This window comes from Orycteropus afer, unplaced genomic scaffold (genome assembly GCF_000298275.1).
Source record: "Orycteropus afer afer isolate SDZICR_OR568_19922 unplaced genomic scaffold, OryAfe1.0 scaffold00019, whole genome shotgun sequence".
Classification (NCBI taxonomy): domain Eukaryota; kingdom Metazoa; phylum Chordata; class Mammalia; order Tubulidentata; family Orycteropodidae; genus Orycteropus; species Orycteropus afer.
The window spans coordinates 4,826,120-4,846,784 of NW_006921606.1; the positions used below are offsets into that span (position 1 = coordinate 4,826,120).

A 20,665-nucleotide genomic window follows, 5' to 3' on the forward strand; every position below is an offset into this window, starting at 1 on the left:
TTGATTCAGGCTCTTCTTTTTTTTTTTTTTTATTTTATTTTATTTTATCATTGGCCCATTGGTGGAGAAGGAAATATTGGTTCATGCTCAGTAAGTGAAGTTGCAGGAGGTGTGGGTGTTGTTGTGTCTTATGGAACTGTTGCTGTCTCCCACTGAGTTAGACAAAAATTAGAATTGAATAATAATCAAAAAACTAAAAGCACATGGACAAAAAAACACACCATGTAATCACACAGGAAGAGTAACCAAAACAAGAAGGGGAAAAGAAGAAAAAAGCCCAAGAAAACCTGCAATATCCGCAGATAGGGCACTAATTGAGGAAAAGTATATAAGGGGAATAATGAAGAAAAAAAAATGGGAAAAATGTGAAAAGAAAAACAAGGAATAGGGTTAACAATGAGAAAAAAAGGGGAAAACAAATTAAATAAAAGAAAAAAGTTCCACCAGGAACAGGGAAAAGAAAAAAAAACTGATAACTAGTACCGGGGATGGGAAGAATAAAGAATAATAGTAAAAAGGACAAAAGTACTACTACTAATAGTAGTTTTAATACAGACATATACAAGCAAACTAAACACCAGAATAAAGAATGAGAAAAAGAAAAAATAAAAATAAAAAAAGAGGAAAAAAATCAGTGGAGGACAGGGCAGGGCTCCCAGGCTCCGTCTGAGCACACAGACTGGTGTGGAGTTCCTGTGGGCCCAGAATGTGGGTTGGAGTGTGAGATGGTGCACACCTCCATTCACCAAGCGGGTGTAGGGTATAAGAGTAACAAGGGGAATGTTGCACCTTTTCAGTTGTTCAGGTCTGGAGTTTCCTTGGGTTTGCTGGCAAGCAGAACCTGTTCTTAAGCCCCTGGGATCTGGGAGAGCACTGTTTCTTTAAATATCCAAAATGGTCAAACCGCTTGTAAACATTCAAAATTGTAGCATTCTCTGGATAGGCAAATGTCCACAGCTCAGCCCGCCTTTCCCTTTGCCTTCTCCGTTTATTCCCCAGCCACCAGAGCAGTCCTCCATGCAGTCCCTGGCTAGCAGAGCTGATTTTTAGGTTAATTCCTAGGTCTTACCACCACTCGGCACTCTCCAAGCTGTCTGTGCCATCAGGATCGCTGCCAGACTGCAACTCTCTACGTCTCCTTTGTTGGTATTTTCATGCAAATTAGTCTGCTAGTTGGGGTTTAGTCCACTTGCATATCCTTCCCTTCAAGGCTCAGGGGTCCAGAATTATCTTTTGTGTCTGTGTTAATTTGTTTCCCTTTTCTTTGTTGAAGAGGTTCTGTACAGTCTTTCTGCCTAATCCGCCATCTTACCGGATCCTCTCTCAATGAATTTTTTAATTACAATTTTTGTTCCTTTTCTTACCCAGTAGTTTTGAAGCAAGGTGCTATTTAGTTTCTGTGTAGTCAGTTTTCTTCCCTTGATTTTCCTGTTGTTGATTTCATGTTTGCAAGGGGAATGCTTTCAGATCATGATACTCTTAGATGATGCTCTGTAGTATTTTGATGTTTTTAAATTTAATGAGGCTTGCTTTGTGGCATAGCATGTGTTGTATTCTGGAGAATATTCTGTGTGCACTGGAATAGAATTTATATTGTACTGTTTTTGGGTGTAGTGTTGTGTGTGTGTGTGTGTATGGGAGCTCTGGTAGCATAGTGGGTAAGACACTTGACTGCTAACCAGAGGGCTGGCGGTTCAAACCCACCAGCCACTCCTCGGAAGGAAGATGGGGCAATCTACTTCCATAGTGATACTGCCTCGGAAACCCAAGGAGGGGTCGCTATGAGTTGGGTTTGACTCGACGGCACATAACAACAACAGCTATTATTGTAGAATCATCTATTTATATTTTCAATTCTGTTGAAGTTTGATTTATGTATTTTTGGGCTTTTTCACTGGGTGCAAAGTTATTTATTATGGCTATATCCACTTATTCAATTGACTCTTTAATCAATATATAATGTCTTTCCTTGTTTCCTTTGCTGTTTTTTGCCTTAAAGTGTTTTTCATCAGAAGTTAATATTACCACTCCTGTTCTTTTTTGGTTAGCATTTGCTTAAATATTTTTCTCTATCGTTTGATTTTTAGTTTATGTTTTGTCTTTGTGTTTAAGGTGTGTCTCTTATAGGGAGCATATTCATGGGTAATTGTTTCTTATCCATTCTCATACTTACCATCTATCTCTTGACTGGTGTACTTAATCCATTCACATTCAGTGTTATTATTGATAGGTATGAATTTACTGCTACCAATTTGCTGTTTGTGTGTGTGTGTGTGTGTGTGTGGTATTGATCATTTATGTGTTCAATATATTTTTCTGTGCTCTGGTAGCATAGTGCCTAAGGCATTTGACTGCTAACCCAAAGTCTGGCGGTTCAAACCCACCAGCCACTCCTCAGAAGGAAGATTGTGTAATCTACTTCTGTAATGATACTGCCTCAGAACCCCAAGGAGGGGTCATTATGGGTCAGATCCGACTTGATGGCAGTGAGAGTTTTTTTAAGCTCATTTTGTTTATGGATTATGTTATCATTTCCTTAATTTCTATTGTTTTAGTGTTTACTGAAACACTTGCTCTGGAACAGACTAGCTAAAGCAATAGGAAGAAATGATTAAATGAAAGAGCTGAACAGAAGATTTCTAAGGATGGCTCAAGCAGACAAAATAAAGTATTATAATGAAATGTATAGAGGCTTGGAATTAGAAAACCAAAAGGGAAGAACACGCTCTGCATTTCTTAGTCTGAAAGAACTTCTTCTTTCAATATAATTTCTTCTTTTTTAACTGTACTTTGAGGGTACCCTATAATTTATTATCTTCACAAGTTTGAAACATTATCTTTTATGTCTTGATATTGTCTTGACTTCCTCACCCTTGGGAGGTTCTGTAACTATATCATTTATCCCCCTTTAGCTTTGCAATGATAATAATTTACAAATTGACATCTCTGATTCCCTATTTTAAGTTTTGTTGTTATTGTTGTTGTTAGGTGCTGTTGAATTGATTCTGACTCATAGTGACCCTTTGTACACAAGAATGAAACCCTACCTGGTCCTGCAGCATCCTCATCCAATATTTGCTGTGCTTCAGCCCATTGTTGCAGCCACTGTATAAGTCCATCTTGTTGAGGATCCTCTCCTTTTTCTCTCACCCTCCACTTTACCAAGCATGATATCTTTCTCCAGGGACTGGTCCCTTCTGAAATTATAGGTGACAATGACAAAGTAGGTGAGACAAAGTCTGGCCATTCTCTCTTCGAAGGAACATTCTGGCTGTATTTCTTCTTCAAGGACAGATTTGTTCATTCTTCTGGAAGTCCACAGTATTTTCAGTATTCTTCGCCAACACTGCATTTCAAAAGCATCAGGTCTTCTTCAGTCCTCCTTATTCATTTTCCAGCTTTCACACGCATATGAGGTGATTGAAAATACTATGGCTTGGGCTAGGCCCACTTGTCTTCAAAGTGACATCTTTGTGCTTTAACACTTTAAAGCAGTCTTTTGCAGAACATTTGTCCAGTGCAATATGACATCTTACTTCTTGATTGCTGCTTCCATGGGTGTTGATTGTGGATCCAAGTCAAATGAAATATTTGACAACTTCAATCTTTCCTCCATTTGTTGTGATGTTGCTTATTGGTCTAGTTGTGAGGATTTTTGTTTTCTTTATATTGAGGTGTGACCCATACTGAAGACTGTAGTCTTTGGTCTGTACCAGTAAGTACTTCAAGTTGTCTTCATCGTTAGCAAGCAAGGTTGTGTCATCTGCATATTGCAGATTCTTGAAGAGTCTTCCTCCAATCTTGATGCCATGTTCTTTTTTATAGTCAAGCTTCTTGGATTTGTTTAGCATACAGATTGAGTAAATATGGTGAAATGATACAACCCTGATGCACACCCTTCCTAATTTTAAGCTATGCAGTATTCCTGTTCTAGTTAACTTGTGCTTCTCTGACAAGAATATACCACAAATGGGGTGGCCTTAACAAATAGGAGTTTATTCTTTTACAGCTCAGGAAGCTAGAAGTCCCAGTTCAAAGTGCCAGGCTCTAGGGGCTGGGTGAAAGCCCCTCAACCTTGGGGTCCATTCTGCCTCCTGCTCCAGGCCCATTGGAGCTGGAGGCATTTCTTTACTCAGACAGCTGCTGGCTGCTGAGGTTGACAAGCCCAAGGTTGACAAGTAAAAAGGCACAGTCCTGACGTTACCAAACCACATGGCAGGCCATTAATTTAAGTCTATTGTAAGTCCCAAGATCAGCAGAGTATGGCAAGTTGCTGAACAATGGCACAGCTACATGCAGGGTCCAAGAGTGCCATAAGCTAGAGAGTATCCCCAAAACTTCTCCTTATATATGGGAAGCAGACCACATCCCAAAGGCAGCTACTCAGCTGCTTGTGGTAGATTCCATCATGGAGTTGATTGCCAGTCTCATCATGGGGAATAACTACCACCCCAGCCACTCAACCAGGCCCAGCCAAGTTGTCATACAAATTTAACTACCACAGTCCCCTTGTCCTGTTCAAATAACTGCCTTTTGGTCTATATACAGGTTCCTCATTACACAATTAAGTGTTCTGGAATTGGCATTTTTCACAATGTTATCCGTAATTTGTTATGATCCACACAGTCAGATGCCTTTGCATAGTTAATAAAATACACATAAACATCTTTTTGGTGTTCTTAACTTTTAGCTAAGATCCATCTCATAACAGCAATGATATCCCTTGTTCCATGTCCTTTTCTAAATCCAGCTTGCATTTCTGGAAGTTCCCTGTCAATATACTGCTGCAGTTGTTTCTGAATTATGTTCAGAAAATTATACTTGCGTGTGATATTAATGACACTGTTAAATAATTTCCACATTCTGATGGATCACCTTTCTTTGGAATGGACATAAATACAAATCTCTTCCAGCCACTTGGCCAGGTAGTTGTCTTAAAGTTTCTTGGCATAAACGAGTAAGCACCTGCAGTACTTCGTCCATTTCTTGAAACATCTCAATGAGTATCCCATTAATTGCTGGAGCCATGTTTTCCACAAATTCTTTCAGTACAGCTTGGACTTCTTCCTTCAATATCATTGATTCTTGATCATTTGCTACCTCCTGAAATGGATGGATGTCAACCAATTCTTTTTGGTACTGTACTCTGTATATTAGTTCCATGTTCTTTTGATGCTTCCTACGTCATACAGTATTTTTCCCATTGAATTCTTTAGTATTGCAATTAGAGGCTTGAACTTTTTCTTCAGTTCTTTCAGCTTGAAAAATGCAGAGCATGTTCTTCCCTTTTGGTTTTCTAATTCCAAGCCTTTGTACATTTCATTATAATACTTCATTTTGTCTGCTTGAACCACCCTTTGAAATCCTCTGTTCGGCTCTTTTATTTAATCATTTCTTCCTTGTGCTTTAGCTACTCTCTATTCCAGAACAAGTTTCAGTCTTTTCTGACATCAATTTTGGTCTGTTCTTTCTTTCTTATCTTTTTAATGACCATTTACTTTCTTCATGTAAGATGTTCTTCATGTCACCCAGCAACTCATCTGGTCTTTGATCGTTGGTGTTCAATGAGTCAAATCTATTCTTCAGATGGTATCTAAATTCAGGTGGGCTATTCTCAAGGTTGTATTTTGTCTCTAGTGGACTTGTTTTAATTGTCTTCAGCTTCAACGTGAACTTGCATATGAGCAATTTATGTTGTGTTCCATGGTCAGTTCCTGGCCTTGTCTTGACTGATGATATGGAGTTTCTCCATTGCCTCTTTCCACAGATGTAGTGGATTTAATTCCTGTGTATTCCATCTGGTGAGGTCCAGGTGTACAGTTACCATTTATGTTCTTGATAAAAGATATTTGCCATTAATAAGTCATTGGACTTACACCGTTCTGTCATATGATCTCTAGCATCATTTCTATCACCAAGGCCATATTTTTCAACCACTGATGATTCTTCTTTGTTTCCAATTTTCATCTACCAATCATCAGTAATTATCAATATGTCTTAATTTCATGTTTGGTCAATTTAAGACTATAGAAGTTATTAAAAATCTTCAATTTCATTATCTCTCATTTCAGTGGTTGCTTAAATTTGAATAATAATCATATTAATTTGTCTTCTTTGTAGGTGTATGGATATTATCCTATCACTGATTGCATTGTACTTCAGGATAGATCTTGAAATGTTCTTTTTGACAATAAATGTGATGCCATTCCTCTTTAATTGTTTATTCCTAGCATGGTAGACCATATGATTGTCTGATTCAAAATGGCCAATGCCAGCCCATTTAAGCTTATTAATGCCTAGGATTGTTGATGTTTATGGGTTCTATCTCATTTTTAATAGCTTCTAATTTTTCTAGGTCCATACTTTGTACATTACATGTTCCAATTATTAATGTTTGCAACTATTTCTTCCCATTTTGAGTCATGCCCCATCAGTAAGTAAAGGTCTCAAAAGCTTTACTCTATCCATGTCATTAAAGTAACTCTATTTTGAGGAGGCAGCTTTTCCCCAGTCATTGTTTTGAGTGCCTTCTCACCTGAGGTGCTCATTTTCTGACACTTTATCAAACAATGTTTCACTGCTCTTCATAAAGTTTTCCTAAAGTTTCACTGCTATTCATAAGGTCTTCAGTGGCCATTTTTTCAGAAGTGGATAGCCTTATCTTTCATTTGAGCCTGTCTTGGTCTGCAAGCTCTGCTGAAACGTATCCACCATGGTTGACCCCTGCTGGTATTTGAAATACTGGTGGCATAGCTTCAAGACTCATAGGAACATACAAGCCAGCACAATATGACAAACTGATAGACAAATGTGGTTAAGTCTTTTAGGTGTATTATATTTTTTGATACAAAACAATTTTTGTATTTTGGTTGATTTCCAGATGATGTCTTAAGCCATAATCTGTAGTTGTTTTCTGCTGTTGTTAGTTCTCTTTCTGCAGACTCTCATTCATATTTCTTGTAGGGTTGGTCTGCTTTTGCAAGTTTTCTTAATTCCTGTTTATTTGAGAATGTCCTTATTTCGCCATAATATTTAAGAGACAGTTTTGCTATATATATAATTCTTGATTGGCAATTGTTTTCTTTCAGGATTTTATATATGTCTTCCCATTGTTTCTCCTTTGTGGGTGGCTTATTTTCCCTGTGCTGCTTTCAGGATTCTTTCTTTGGTTTTGGAAAGTTTGATTATGATATGTCTTGGTGATTTTCTTTTGAAATATGTCCTATTTGCAGTTCATTGAACTTGTTGTATGTGTATCTTCTCATCTTTCATGATATTAGGGTGTTTTCCTTCCATAAATCTTTGACAGTTTTCTCAGTGTTTTTTTTTTTTTTTTTTGTCTCTTCTTGATCTGGAATTCTCATCACATGTAAGTTATTCCTCTTGGTGGTGTCCCAAATGATTTCTCTAACAGATTAGTGTTGAGAGAATTGTCTGTCTTCAATCTTGCTAATTCTGTGTTCCATTGATTCAATTCTAGTCCTATTTCCTTGTAATATGTTATCTATTTCTGAAATTTTATTATTAGTGTTGTGGATTTCTATTTACTGTTTCTGGAGGTTTCTAATTTTCCATTTATTTTGCCAATCTGTTCTTTGTGGCAGTTAAAGTTGTTTATCAACTTGGCTGGACCTGATTTTGAGTGACTGAGCAGCTGGATGTAGTTATTCCTCATAATGGGACTGGTAATCAACTCCATGGTGGACTCTGCCATTAGCAGCTGAGTAGCTGCTTTAGGGATGTGGTCTTCTTCCAGTATATAAGGAGAAGAGTTCAGAAAGGTCTTTGAGCTTTTTGGCAGGCTTGGATCCTGCCTTTAGTGCAGTCTTCATTCAACAGCCTGCCATGTTGTCTGCTGGTCTGGGGACTATTTCTGGACTTGAACTAGTGACCTGCTATGTTGCTTGATAATCTTGGAACTGTGCCATTTTACTTGTCGACCCTGGGTTTGTCAGGCTCAGCAGCAAGCTGCTGTCTGAGTTAAGAGAAGCCTCCAGCTTCAGTGGGCCAGGAGCAAGAGGCAGAGCTGAAGTGCAAGGTTGAGAGGCCTTCACCCGGCACCTAGAGCTAGCACTTTGAACTCACACTTCTACCTTCCTAAACTGTAAGAGAATTAATCCCTCTTTGTTAAAGCCATGTGTTTGTGGTATTTCTATTAGAATAGCACTAGAGAACCAAAACATTCTTGTATTATTTTTCAAATTCTTTTAGAGTTTTATGTGTGTTTTCCTTGATTTTGTCTGTTGTTTCCTTGAAATTTCTCTTAATTGTTGAAGATATATAAATATAATTCCTCTGAACTCCTTACTAGGTAATTTATTCGTCTGGAATATTTTCTGGCCCAGTATTTTGGTCACTTGTTTGAGCCATCTTGTACAGATATTTTTTGTGATTTGAAGTTGTCCAAGACATTGTTGTGCAATTGTATGAATTTATTGATTGCATGTTCGTTTGCTTCATCCTAATTTTTTGTTTTATTCCATTTTAACATATCTGGACAACAGGGTGGGCAAGTTACTCTGTTTGCTAGTTCAGTAGTGGGGCACTCACCACCTGTCTTTGGGTGGATTTGGTAGCAGGTGGTACTGTAGGCTCCAATCTCTGATCACTGATCATGCAGGGCAGTTGAGGGCAGGTTGGGGAGGTGTTGGCTGCTGTCTGTCATTGGTCCAGTAGTGCTGGAGTGGGTTTTGGCATTAGCTTAGTGTGTAGTGCATCAGGTGTAGGTGTGTATGGCTGAGTATCACTGGTTCCCAACTGCTGGGGAAAGATAGAAAGAAAAAAGAAAAAAAAAAAAGGAGGAGAATTGGAGAGGAAAAAAAAAGAAAAGAAAAAAAGGAGGTAAAGAGGGGAGACTTAAGAAGAAAGAAAAAGAGTAAAAAGGAAAAGGAAAAAGAGAAAGAGAAGAAGAAACAAACAAACACCTGAAAAACAAATGCAGCACAGTACTGGCATAAGTGATAAATACAACTCTAAATACAACTGCAGTAGAACTGTGGCTCTTGCTTCTCAGGACCACACACTACCAATTATGGAGGGTCAGAGATGGCACTACTGAATGTGGAGGTGTTGGGAGTGAGGTACTTGCTCAGCTGGATTAAATAATAGTAATAATTAGGAAATAGAAAGTTGAGGAAAGTAGAAGAAAGGAAAAAAAAAAAAGGAAAATAAAAACCAAGGTAGAGTAAGAGGGAAGGACTGAGAAGATGGGAAGAAAGAAAAATAAAAAAGCTGGTGGGGGGTGGGGAAATGATGCAAATATTACCTACCAAATACAGCTGTAGCAGGGTCACCCTAGGAGAGGTCACATTACCATCCACAGAGGGGTGGGGTGGGTGCTACTGACCACAGAAGGGGGCAGGGGCAGGAACTAAAAGAAAAGTAAAAAGGGGTGGAAAGAAAGAAACAAAAGAAAAGAAATAAGAAGAAAACAAGCATGAGAAGAGGGAAGAACTAACAAGAATGAAAAATGGAAAGAATGAAAAAAAAAAGAAGAAAGAAAAAAGCAGCACAGGACCGTTGAAAGCCAGCAAACATGGCTGCACAGGAATGTAGCACTTGGTCTGCCAGAACATGCACCTCTGACCAAGGAGTCGTGGGGATAGGCACTGCTAATAATGTGGGTAGTTAGGGAGGGGCTTCTGCTCTTGGAAGAACACAAAGGGATGGGAGAACTAAGCAGAAAGGTAAAGAAAAAGAAAAAGAAAAAAACACTGCACTGGCGGTAAGGGAAATTTGACTAGCTGCTGAGTGGATGGGCATGGACCTCTAGTCATCAAGAGGTTGTACGAGGTAAGAGGGGAGGACACACTTCTCTGGTCTCCTGATCACTGATGTGGGTGCTGGTGCAGGTCTGGGCAAGTGGAGCCAATTATCTGGTTCCTGGTCTGATCAGAATGCTGCTTGCTATAATTCAAAATGGCCCTGCTGTGTGGCTTGGCAGTTTATCACATCTTATTTACTTTTTTAATTCATTCTCTTCCTCTCATCAGTATTTGATGTATTTCTTTATCCTTTACTTTGAAGCTCTGTGATAAGGATTATCATCCATGGCTATTTCCCTTGTCTTTTTGAGTCTTTGTTATAGAGGGTCTAGATAGTGTGTCTGCTTAGTCTGCCATCTTGGAAACTAACTTCCAAGTTTTTTTTTTTGTTTGTTGTTGTTGTTTTTCTTAATGAGATAATTGGAACAATGGGAAAATAATATGTAAGAAAATAATGAGAAGCCAGAGATTGAAAATCTGCCAGTTAATTCTACTGCCAGCAATGTGCTGGCAAAATGAACTTATGGACCTGACTTCAAGAATTTCCTTGGGGTGTGTGGCCCCAGGGCAGGGTTTGGGGCCTTATACAGGTGTGTTCTGTCCCTGTGAGGGGACCACACCTCTTATTCCTATAGTGGCTGTGGACAAGTGGTTACTTAGCAGAGCTGGGAAAGCTCCCTAGACGGCTGCACTCCTACCTGCCCAAACCAAGACCTCTCTGGTGAAGTGTCAATCAAGCACCTAAATTACTATGAAATTGATATTTTTCTCTTTACTTTTCAATGAGCTCATAACCTGTGATTATTGCAATCTATAAACGTGTCATTTATACAGTTTAGGGAGTCCCTGGGTGGTATAAACAGTTAGCATGCTCAGTTGCTATCTGGAAGGTTGGCGGTTTGAGTCCACCCAGAGCCATCTCAGAAGTAAGGCCTAGAGATATACTTCTGAAAAATGAGTCATCGAAACCTTATGGAGCACAGTTCTACTCTGACATACATAGGGTCACTGTGAGTTTAAGTTGACTCAAGGGCAATTAAGTTGGTTGGTATACAGTTTAGGGAATTAAAGGCAAACATGTACTATGACTCTTTTCCCTCTATGGGGAAAGGAATAATAGTCAAAAGCCTGGCTATCAGTAGAGCTGTTGGAGTGGTGGATGAGAACAGGGAGAGGAAGAGGGGGACAAATACCTCCCCACCTTTTTTCCTTCTATCTCCTTCCCACTACCCCCGAGGAGGAAAGCCTCTATTAAAAGAGAATACAGATCTATGGTCTCTTATCTGTCATTCCAAACTCCAGAGAATACAAAAACTAGGGAGTTTTGACATTTGTTTGGTGGCAAGGCCTAACTTGAGTTGAGGTGAGTTTATTTGTTATCTTTACTTCTTATTGTTGTTAGGTATGATCCAGTTACTTCAATTCATAGCAACCCTATGTACAACAGAACGAAATGCTTCCCAGTTCTGTACCATCCTTACAATTGTTGCTATATTTGAGCCCATTGTTGCATCCACAGTGTCAGTATACTTCATTGAGGGTCTTCCTCTTTTTCACTGGCCCTCTGCTTTACCAAGCATAATGTTCTTCTCAGGAGATCTGGTAGCGTAGTACCTAAGACGCTTGACTGCTAACCAGAAGGCAGGTGGTTCAAACCCACTAGCTACTCCTCGGAAGGAAGATGGGGCAATCTACTTCCATAGTGATACCGCCTCGGAAACCTAAGGAGGGGTCACTATGAGTCGAGTCCAACTCAGTGGCACATAACAACAACAACAATGTTCTTCTCCAGGGGACTAGTCCCTCCTGATAACAGGTCCAAAATACATGAGACAAAGTCTCACCATCCTCCCTTCTAAGGAGCATTCTGGTTCAACTTTATACATGACACTGAAAAATGATAATGTATTGATTATGGGGTGCTGCCCATAATCCCCCCACACACACCCAAGAAAGAGCTATGTGACACACAGCATATGTACCACACAGCCTCACAAACTTGGCTACATGGGATTGGAATCAAAGCTAGGAACCTCTCCCCTAGAACACAAGAACAGGACAGAGAACTGGTGACTGCCTCAGGGGCCACAGTCAGCCTAGAGTAGTTGTAGAGTGACAACCAAATGAGGGGAGCTACTTGAAGGAAGGTCAGATAGGAATGAAGTGGTGTGCCCCAGGAGTCCTGTATGATAATGACACTAAAGCTGCTGAAAGGCCTAAATAAACAGGTGAGACCTTTCACGTGGAAAGAACACTGCTAGCAGAAGGCTCCAGAAGTGCAATGTTGTCTTCCTAGCCAGGTACAGCCACATGCAGCAGCTGAGTCAAGCTCATCATGCTCCTGGCTGACTCCCTTCCTGCCCAGTTTTCTGTATTTCTTACTCACCCCCCTGTTTTAAATTCAGATGGCAGCAAGGAACCTCTTTGTATATGCTCCATCTCACATAGGGACTGAGTTGAGAGGCAGAAGCATTCTAGGGAGAAATTCACCCATGTTTTGTGGCTGACTTCAGCTTAGTTATCTGAAAATGAGGATTGCATCCATTCATTCATTTATTCATTCCTTTAATGAGCATTTATTTCCCACCAAGTACTGGGCTAGGGGCCAGGGGTATGAAAAGAATTAAGTGAGATAGTGGTAGTGACAACCCTTTAGAAACTTCAAAACACCTGAAAATTGAGAACCTGTCATTTAGTATTCTGGGCCCATATTAACTCATATGGCATTTCACCCCTTATAACACCTGTTGCATTAACTCCCCAAGGTCCATGTCTACGTTATATACAAAAGTTGACTTGCAAGACTGACCCTCAGTGCGGGATTTTGATATGTTACCTGGTTGGGAGCAAATCATTAGCATTTTAGTTAAGCTCTTCCTAAGATTTTTAATTTTTTATCCTTTGGGACCTATTCTCACTGCCATTGAGTCAATTCCAACTCATAATGATTCCATGTGTTACAGTGGAAAACTGCTCCATAGGGTTTTCTTGGCTGTAATCTTTATGGAAGGAGATCTCCAGGCCTTTCTTCTGCTGTGCTGCTGGGTGGGTTCAAACCACCAATCTTTGGCATAGTTGATGAGTGCAAACCATTTGTGCCACCTAGGGAACTTGGGGCCTATAGATCCTGAGATGTAAATTATACAAAATTGGGATCTAACCATACATACATATTTTTATCTAGTATTTTCTACATCATTGCATAGTCTTCATGAATGTGATTTTTATGTCTGCACATTTGTCATGGTGACTTTCTGTCTGGTTGGATATTTGGATTTTCTAAAATTTCACTGCGAGCTCTGGTGGCATAGTGCCTAAGGCTTTTGACTGCTAACCAGAAGGCTAGTGGTTCAAACCCACCAGCCACTCCTCGGAAAGAAGTTTGGGCAATCTACTTCCGTAGTGATACCGCCTCAGAAACCCAGGGAGGGGTTGCTATGAGTCGGGTCTGACTCGATGGCACATAACAACAACAGATTTTTCACTATTATAAATTAGCTTGTACAGGATATTCTTATTTGTGAATTATGATCCCTATCTTAGATGATTTCATCCTATGCATTTTTGGTTATGGAGTAAGTGGGCCATTCTATGAGCCTGTTCATATGTATGCAGGCTGTGCTTTACTGCATGTAAATTGTACCAGAGATGACAGCAGCGTAGTCCAGTGGTAAAAATGGAAACAAGAACTGTCAAAGTAAAAAACTGCCTTCTATCCACATTTGGATTGTGAAACTGCATTTTATTCATTTCAACCTTTCATGTTGATTGAAGGTATTTCCATGTTAAAGACTGTGTCCTGTTGTTCCTAACTGAATAGGCATGGCCATTTAGGCATATTCATTCTCTCATTAATAACTATAACTGCTTGTCAAAGTAAGATCTAACAGGGAAAAAAAGTGCATCTAAGGAGTCAGTGAAGGGGCTTGGTAGCTGTATGTCATTATTCCCCATGATGATATTATAATCACCCCCATGGTGGAATCTGCTATGAGCAGCAGAGTAGTTGCCTTCAGGGTGTGGCCTGGTTCCAGTATATAAGAAGAAGCCTTGAAGAGGGTGTTTAGCCTTTGACACATTTGGATCCTGCATTTGGCTGAGTCTCCATCTCCAGTTCCTGGACATGGACCAATGGCCTGCTGTGTTGCCTGCTTATCTTGGGATTGTGCCATTTTACCTGCCAACCTTGGGTTCATTAGCCTCAGTAGCTAGCAGCTGCCTAAATTAGGAAGCGCCTACAGCTCCATGGGCCCTGGAACAGAGGCAGAACTACAGCTCAAAGTTGAAGAGCCTTCCCCTAGCCCCTAGAGCTCTCTGGATTTGGAAGATGGGGCAATCTACTTCTGTAGTGATACTGCCTCAGAAACCCAAGGAGGGGTCGCTAAGAGTCAGGTCTGACTCAATGGCACACAACAACAACAACAACAAACTGTAAGGGAATAAATTCCTGTTTGTTAGAATCTACCATGTGTGATATTTCTGTTATGGCAGCACTAGAGAACCAAGACACCAACCATCCCTCCACAATAAATAGAGTCAACAAAGGTTGCACACATTTACTAATAGCACTTTCTGTCATGAACAAAAGGGCAAACAAGAGCCTGATATCTTAGCTGAATATGTATGTCCTTGTTTTTCTTTTTCTTTTTTTTTTGTCTGATTATGTTTATCTTGGCATAATACTTTAATGTTTGTCAACAGCTACTCCTTATACATGATACTCAGAACAGTTGCTGGAGGGTCAGCTTCCAGGAGAATACCTTTGCATCCACTGCCCTCTGGATGTTTTGGTCCCAACAGGGGTGTAACCCTTCAAAAAAAAAAAAATGCATACTAGTTCTGCTCTTAGACCTGAAGCATTACCAGGCCCTTGTTGCCTGGATCTATGTTTCCTTTTCTTCTGCAGATTTTGTGTTGCTCTCCATGTCCCTTTGAAGGGAGAGCTCTTCTTGCCTGTGGTAGTCAGTCTCATTGGCCTTCTCAGCTGTAACAGGTGTGTGTGAGCCCACTTGTCTGGTCCTCCCAAGCTGGCTGCATGTCTGCTCCTGTCCCTCAACCACATGTGAGTGGACTGAGGTTCAACCATATGATGATGGAGGTAATGGACTCTGTAGCCCTACATTGACCAGTCCTCACTGGATTCTCTTGGTAGAGTTCAGTGGAAGACCTGCTCACTGTGTGGCTTTGACAGTCAGGATGCCAAAGACTATACAAATGTCTCCATCATTTTCTAGAAAATAAGAAGTCGAGGAGGGACAGGCCCTCGTGGGACTGGCGGGAACGGAGGAATGCCATCCAGCTTACCCATGAGTACACAGTGGAGACCCTGGTAGTGGCTGATGCTAATATGGTCCAGTACCATGGGGCAGAGGCAGCCCAGAGGTTCATCCTTACAGTCATGAACATGGTAAGTGTGGGGCTGGGGTCTTTATGCAGAACGGGCTGTGTTCTCCCTGACAGGTGCTCAGGAAGCAGGTGCTGGGTCTTTACCAGTTAAGGCAGAAGCTGAGTGGGTGTGGAGGGTGCACATAGTTTGTGATCGCTGTGCATTGCAGAGGGGTGGGGAGTGGTGGTCTCTCCATAAGAGAGTGCCTGCCCTGCCCCTGCCACCCTGGTTGTGGATCTTTGGTGGTATGCAAGAGCCTGGGTCTGCTCAATGAGTTGTCCCTGCATCCAGCTCACTACCAGAGGCTTTCCCAGACACTGCCACATGCAAGACCCATTCCAAGGAAGACTCAAAGTCAGCAGTCATAGCCCTGCTCTATGGAGTCAGCTAAATAATGGGACTAATCCAGTGAAACTGGAGCATGAAGCACAGCTTGATGTGTGTCCAAAGGTTCTGGTAGGAAGGAAGGAGAGCATTTGAATTGAGGACCCAAGGAAGGAGTCATGGTATAGCTAGTGTCTACATTAGACTGTTGATTGGGATGGAGGGAAGCAGGGGGCCAATGGAAGCTACAGTCTTCAAGTTTTAGACACTGAAGGATCTTAGCATGCGTCCAAATTCACCCATCCATCCCTTTTCCTAACAAACATTTTAAAAACTTACAGGCATTGTGGTAGTTGCTGGGGATACAAATGTCAAAAAAGCCTGGTCCTTTCCTCAGAAGGCAGTGGCACTAATGGGAATAAAGCTGCAATGTCTCAATAAGAATATCTTCAGGTCATTGGGACTGAGACAGAGGGCAGGTGAGTGATTAAATCCTGCAGAATGGAAACTTCATGAAAGAAGCTGGAAAGAGTGATTTTTGGCCAGATTAGCAGTGAGGTGGGGAGGAAAGGCAGATCATACAGGGGACATAGCAGTATATCTGCTATATTTAGGAGAAAGGGGCAAGTGATTTGATTTGACTGGGCAGGGAGCTGAGGAGCTTTAAGAGTGTAGACATGGATGGAGCAGATTGAGTCTTTCTGTGGAGGTTTAAGGAGAGGAGAGTGGTGTCCAAACTGATGTTGAAGGATCAACCCTAGTGGCTGTATGGAGGAAGATGGATTGGGGTAGGAAAATTCAAGTCCAGCCAGAAGGGACCAGGAGGCCCCCAGATTGGGGTGTATGTGGAATTGGGAAGGCGGTCTGGACTCAAGTGGTAGAAGTGCAGATGGAGAAGGGGGTTGCACTAGAAAGGAGGCTGTGATGTGAACAAGGACCCATAGGAGTTGGTGATGGTAGGATGCAGGGGCTGGAGAAGCAGGGGGAGGTAAGAGAGGTCCTGGAGGTCTAGATTTCAAGCTGGGTAACTGGGTAGATGGTGGAACCCCTGGCTGAGAAATGGAAGAGCAGAGGGTTTGGGGATATGGGGAGGAGATCCATCTAGACAGACTGGATTTGAGGGTTCTGTCTAGACAGATTGGATTTTGAAGTGAGGATGGAGGTCTTGGCTGGCAATAAGGATTCGGGTTTACAGGCAGAGAGCTGGCTACTGAAGTTTTGTAGTGATTGACATTGTTCAGGTAGAGCACATTGAGTGAGTAAAGAGTTGGCCAAAGACAGCCCTGACATAGTGCTGGTGGGCAAGGAGTCAGTAGATATGCAGAGACCTGGGAGGGGACGCAAGGCACAGTAGGGGACTGGAGCAGTGCTGGATGTTGCAGTCTGGTCCCTGGTGGAATAGCTTTAGATATTGTTGGGAGTGAATGCTTGGTAGAGGCAAACTAAAAAGTGAACAGAAAGTAAAGAAGTAGAAGCAGCAATTTCAGAGGACCTAGGTTTTGCAAAGCATTAACATTCTTGGCTGCTAACCAAAAAGTTGAAGGTTTGAGTCCACCCAGAGGTACTTCACAAGAAAGGCCTGGAGATCTACTTCTGAAAGATCAGCCACTGAAAACCCTATGGAGCATACTTCTGCTCTGATATATATGGAGTCAGAATCAACTTGTTGGCAACTGGGGTTTTTGGGTGAAGGAGAGGAGCAAGAAAGCCTAGCTAGGTGTAAGTAGGGTTAAGGAGGGCTTATTAGAAGGTACGATAGAGTTTAGAATGTGCGGTTCAGACTCAGGCAGGCCTGGGTCAGGTCTCTGCTTTGCCCCTTAACAAGGAAGAGGTATTTATGGTATCAGAACCTCTCTGAGCCTCCTTCTGATCAGTGGATCAGGGCCATTAGTTCCTGCCACAAGGAATGTCTCAGGCAACCAGCAGCTGTATAGCTATGGGACAGGTGTAAGTAGAGGGAGTAGATTGAGCAATTAATATAGGCAGAGGGAAGAGTGATGGAGGGATAGAGGTTCTGGATGGACAGCCAGGAGTGTGTGCAACAGGATCTCATAGCTCGTTTCCTGGAGTGTGCATGGTAGCTGAAGGAGCCAAGGGGTCCAAGAACAGAGAGGCTTAGGGACATTGCCAAAATCACATCCTGGCCAAGCCTCTGCCATGGGAAAAGAGATTTTCATAAATCCAATCCTGGGCTTAGTGGGTATGGTAAGGCCCACATGGAACTTGATTGCTTGCTGTAAACCGTGCCTGCCTTTGGGACCCATATGTATTTGTATAGGAGTCCCTGGAAACTATAAATGGTTAAGTGCTTAGCTGCTAATCAAAAGTTTCAAAGTTCAAGTCTTAAGCACAGGTGCCTTGGAAGAAAAGCCTGGCAGTGTGCTTCTGACAGGTGACAGCCTTGAAAAACCTATGAAGCAAAGTTTTATTCTGACACATGTGGGGTCACCAAGAGTCAGAGCTAACTCTATGGCAACTGTTTTTTTCTTTGTAGTTGTTGTCATCGATTTGTATGGGTACATTGGTGGTCCAGTGATAAAATTTTCCCCTTTCACGTGAGAGACGAGGTTTGATTCTCAGCCAGTGCACAGCTACCACCAGTCTGTCAGTGGAGGCTTGTGTATTTTTGTGGTGCTGAACATATTTCAGTGGAGCTTTCAGACTGGAAGAAATGCCTGAAAATCTTCTAAAAATCAGCCAATATTGACACCCAACACCAGACTACAGATAAATACATAAACATCTGAGAAGATCAGATGGGGTCAGTGAATAGGATTATACTCTAGACCAAGGACAGATTCAGCTGAGGCTAATCTTGCACAGATACCAGTGATACAAAATACCTGCAAACCCTACAGAAACAACAGAAGACATTCATAGAGCAATCCCTCACAGACAGCCAGGCACTGTGGGAGAGAGATCCAATGGATCTACCAACTCAGGGCCATAATATTGGGGGACACCAGACTCAATTGGCACAATAAAATACATAAAAATCTTGTTCCATAACCTACATTGGTGAGTAGCAACTGGGGTCTTAAAAACTTTCAAGCAGCCATCTAAGATGCAGCTAATGGTTTCTTATCATCAGAAGTGAAGAAGAGTGCCAAAAAAAAAAAAAAAAAAAAAAACAACCCAAGAACATTTGGAAGCAATCAGTCTAGGACATGATGGACCCCAAGACCAGAAGAACTAGGTGGTGCCCAGCTACCAAAGCTTGGGAAAGGCTCAAAACTGGAGAACCTGGATAGAGTGGGAGGAAAAATGTGGAACAAAATCCAAAAACAAAATAATGACCAGAATTACTGGTTGGATGGAGTCTGATAGGACCTCCAGTACTATGGCCCTGGTATACACTTCGGGGTTGGAATAAAACTCACTCCCAGGGGCTGACTCTCAGCCCAATAGTAAATAAGATGTACACTCAGAGCACTCAACCCAGGGTGATGCACCCACATACTGTATGGAGATGCATCCCTTGGTGCGGTCGACCACGGGGCACCAGAAGGGCAACATTTGCATGGAGTAAATGCAGTACACACAGGAGTGCATAACTATGAGGGGAAAAAAGATAAAGTGAAAATCAACCAGTGAAAGTTCTGTGGATCACAATGGACTGCTCCACAGCCAATTATGGAGATGGTGCAAGACTGGCAGCATTTTGTTCCAATGTGCATGGGGTCACCATGAGTTCTGGGTAAACTCAATGGCAACTAACAACAACAACTAAAATATATTTATAGCAAATTCAATGGGTCTTTCTCATACCCTCAGACATGCCGGCTTAAACATTGAGGCTGCTGAAATAGCACTGCAAAGACAGATTGTTCATATGAGTTAGTTTGGACTCAACTACTATCCCCATCTGATGGGCTCTTCTACAAAGCAAACCTGCCACACATGCCCTGAAGGACTGTCAGCTGGTACTGTTTGCAAGGTGTGGGCCTCTGTGAGTGCAGCAAGAGGGCCTTTGTAAAGTTATGGAACTCTGGGAGTTCCATTAACTGGCCCTGGTACTTGACACTGGTTTCTGAGAAATATTTCCATGTTCTTCATTTGCACAATTCCAAGTCTTGGAAATGTGGTTAATGGTAGCATTGCAGTGCTACAATCTGCCCAGATGAAACCCTGAAGGAGGGCTGGCTGCATGCCAGACTCTATCATCTGCAGATAATTTCATGTATTTTTTTTTTTTTTTAATTGTTCAGGGCACAAATGCAAAGAATGAACATCCATTATCATAACTAAAGTAGTTGTAAAAAAAAGTTTCTACTTTGATATTTGCTTTCATCATTTATTATCCAATCAGGGATGGTGGTTTTATCACAAGGCAGGGAGGAATGGGATATGGAGGTCTCCCCCCCCACACACTTTGGACTGGAAGGACTGAAGTCAGAGCCTGATAGGTGGGAACTCTGGGTTTTTCAGACATCCATCACTCTACTGCAGCTGCTTGTACGAAGACTTTGGAGGCCAAGAGCCCACTGCTGAGGGTAAATCTGGGCCCAGACCAAAAACCAAACCCACTGCCATTGAATTACCCATAGGACAGGGTAGACCTGCCCCAGAAGGTTTCTGAGGCTGGAAATCTTTACAGAAGCTCCCTGCCTCATCTTTCTCCTGAGGAGCAGCTGGGGTTTTGAACTGCTGACCTTTTGGTTAGCAGTCACATGCCTTAATCGTTGTTCCACCAGACCTCCTAAAATCTTGACCAGACACATTAAATTTGGATTTAGGTGTTTCCTGATGAGCCTCTTCACTACCAGCAGTCCTGGCTGTGGTGAAGTGCAGTGTCTTAATATTTAGCCCTTGGTCATCTGGATTTACGGTTTTTTGGCCAGTCTGATCAGGGCCAGAGATTGTGCCCACTCACACTTCTCTGATGACTCAACTCTTTTCCCTTGCTAAATTTAAATTAGTAAATTTTAAAAAATATGTTACATTTATACTTTAAAACCAAACCTGTTGCCATCAAGTTGGCTCTGACTCATGCCAACCCCAGTGTTCCTGCTCCATGTTGTTGTTATGTGCCGTCGAGTCAGACCCGACTCATAGTGACCCCTCCTTGGGTTTCCGAGGTGGTATCACTACAGAAGTAGATTGCCCAACCTTCCTTCCCAGGAGTGGCTGGTGGGTTTGAACTGCCAGCCTTCTGATTAGTAGTCAAGTGCCTTAGGCAATACACTACCAC

General features: G+C 41.8%; 1 protein-coding gene across 1 annotated transcript in view; it reads left to right on the forward strand.

Moving 5' to 3' along the window:
• Positions 1-20,665, forward strand: part of ADAMTS17 (ADAM metallopeptidase with thrombospondin type 1 motif 17) — a 918,064-nt gene that overhangs the window by 178,996 nt on the left and 718,403 nt on the right. The window contains exon 4 of the mRNA XM_042783577.1: positions 14,999-15,171. Within this exon, the coding sequence (XP_042639511.1) occupies positions 14,999-15,171 (173 nt within the window). The remainder of the gene's footprint in view (positions 1-14,998; positions 15,172-20,665) is intronic.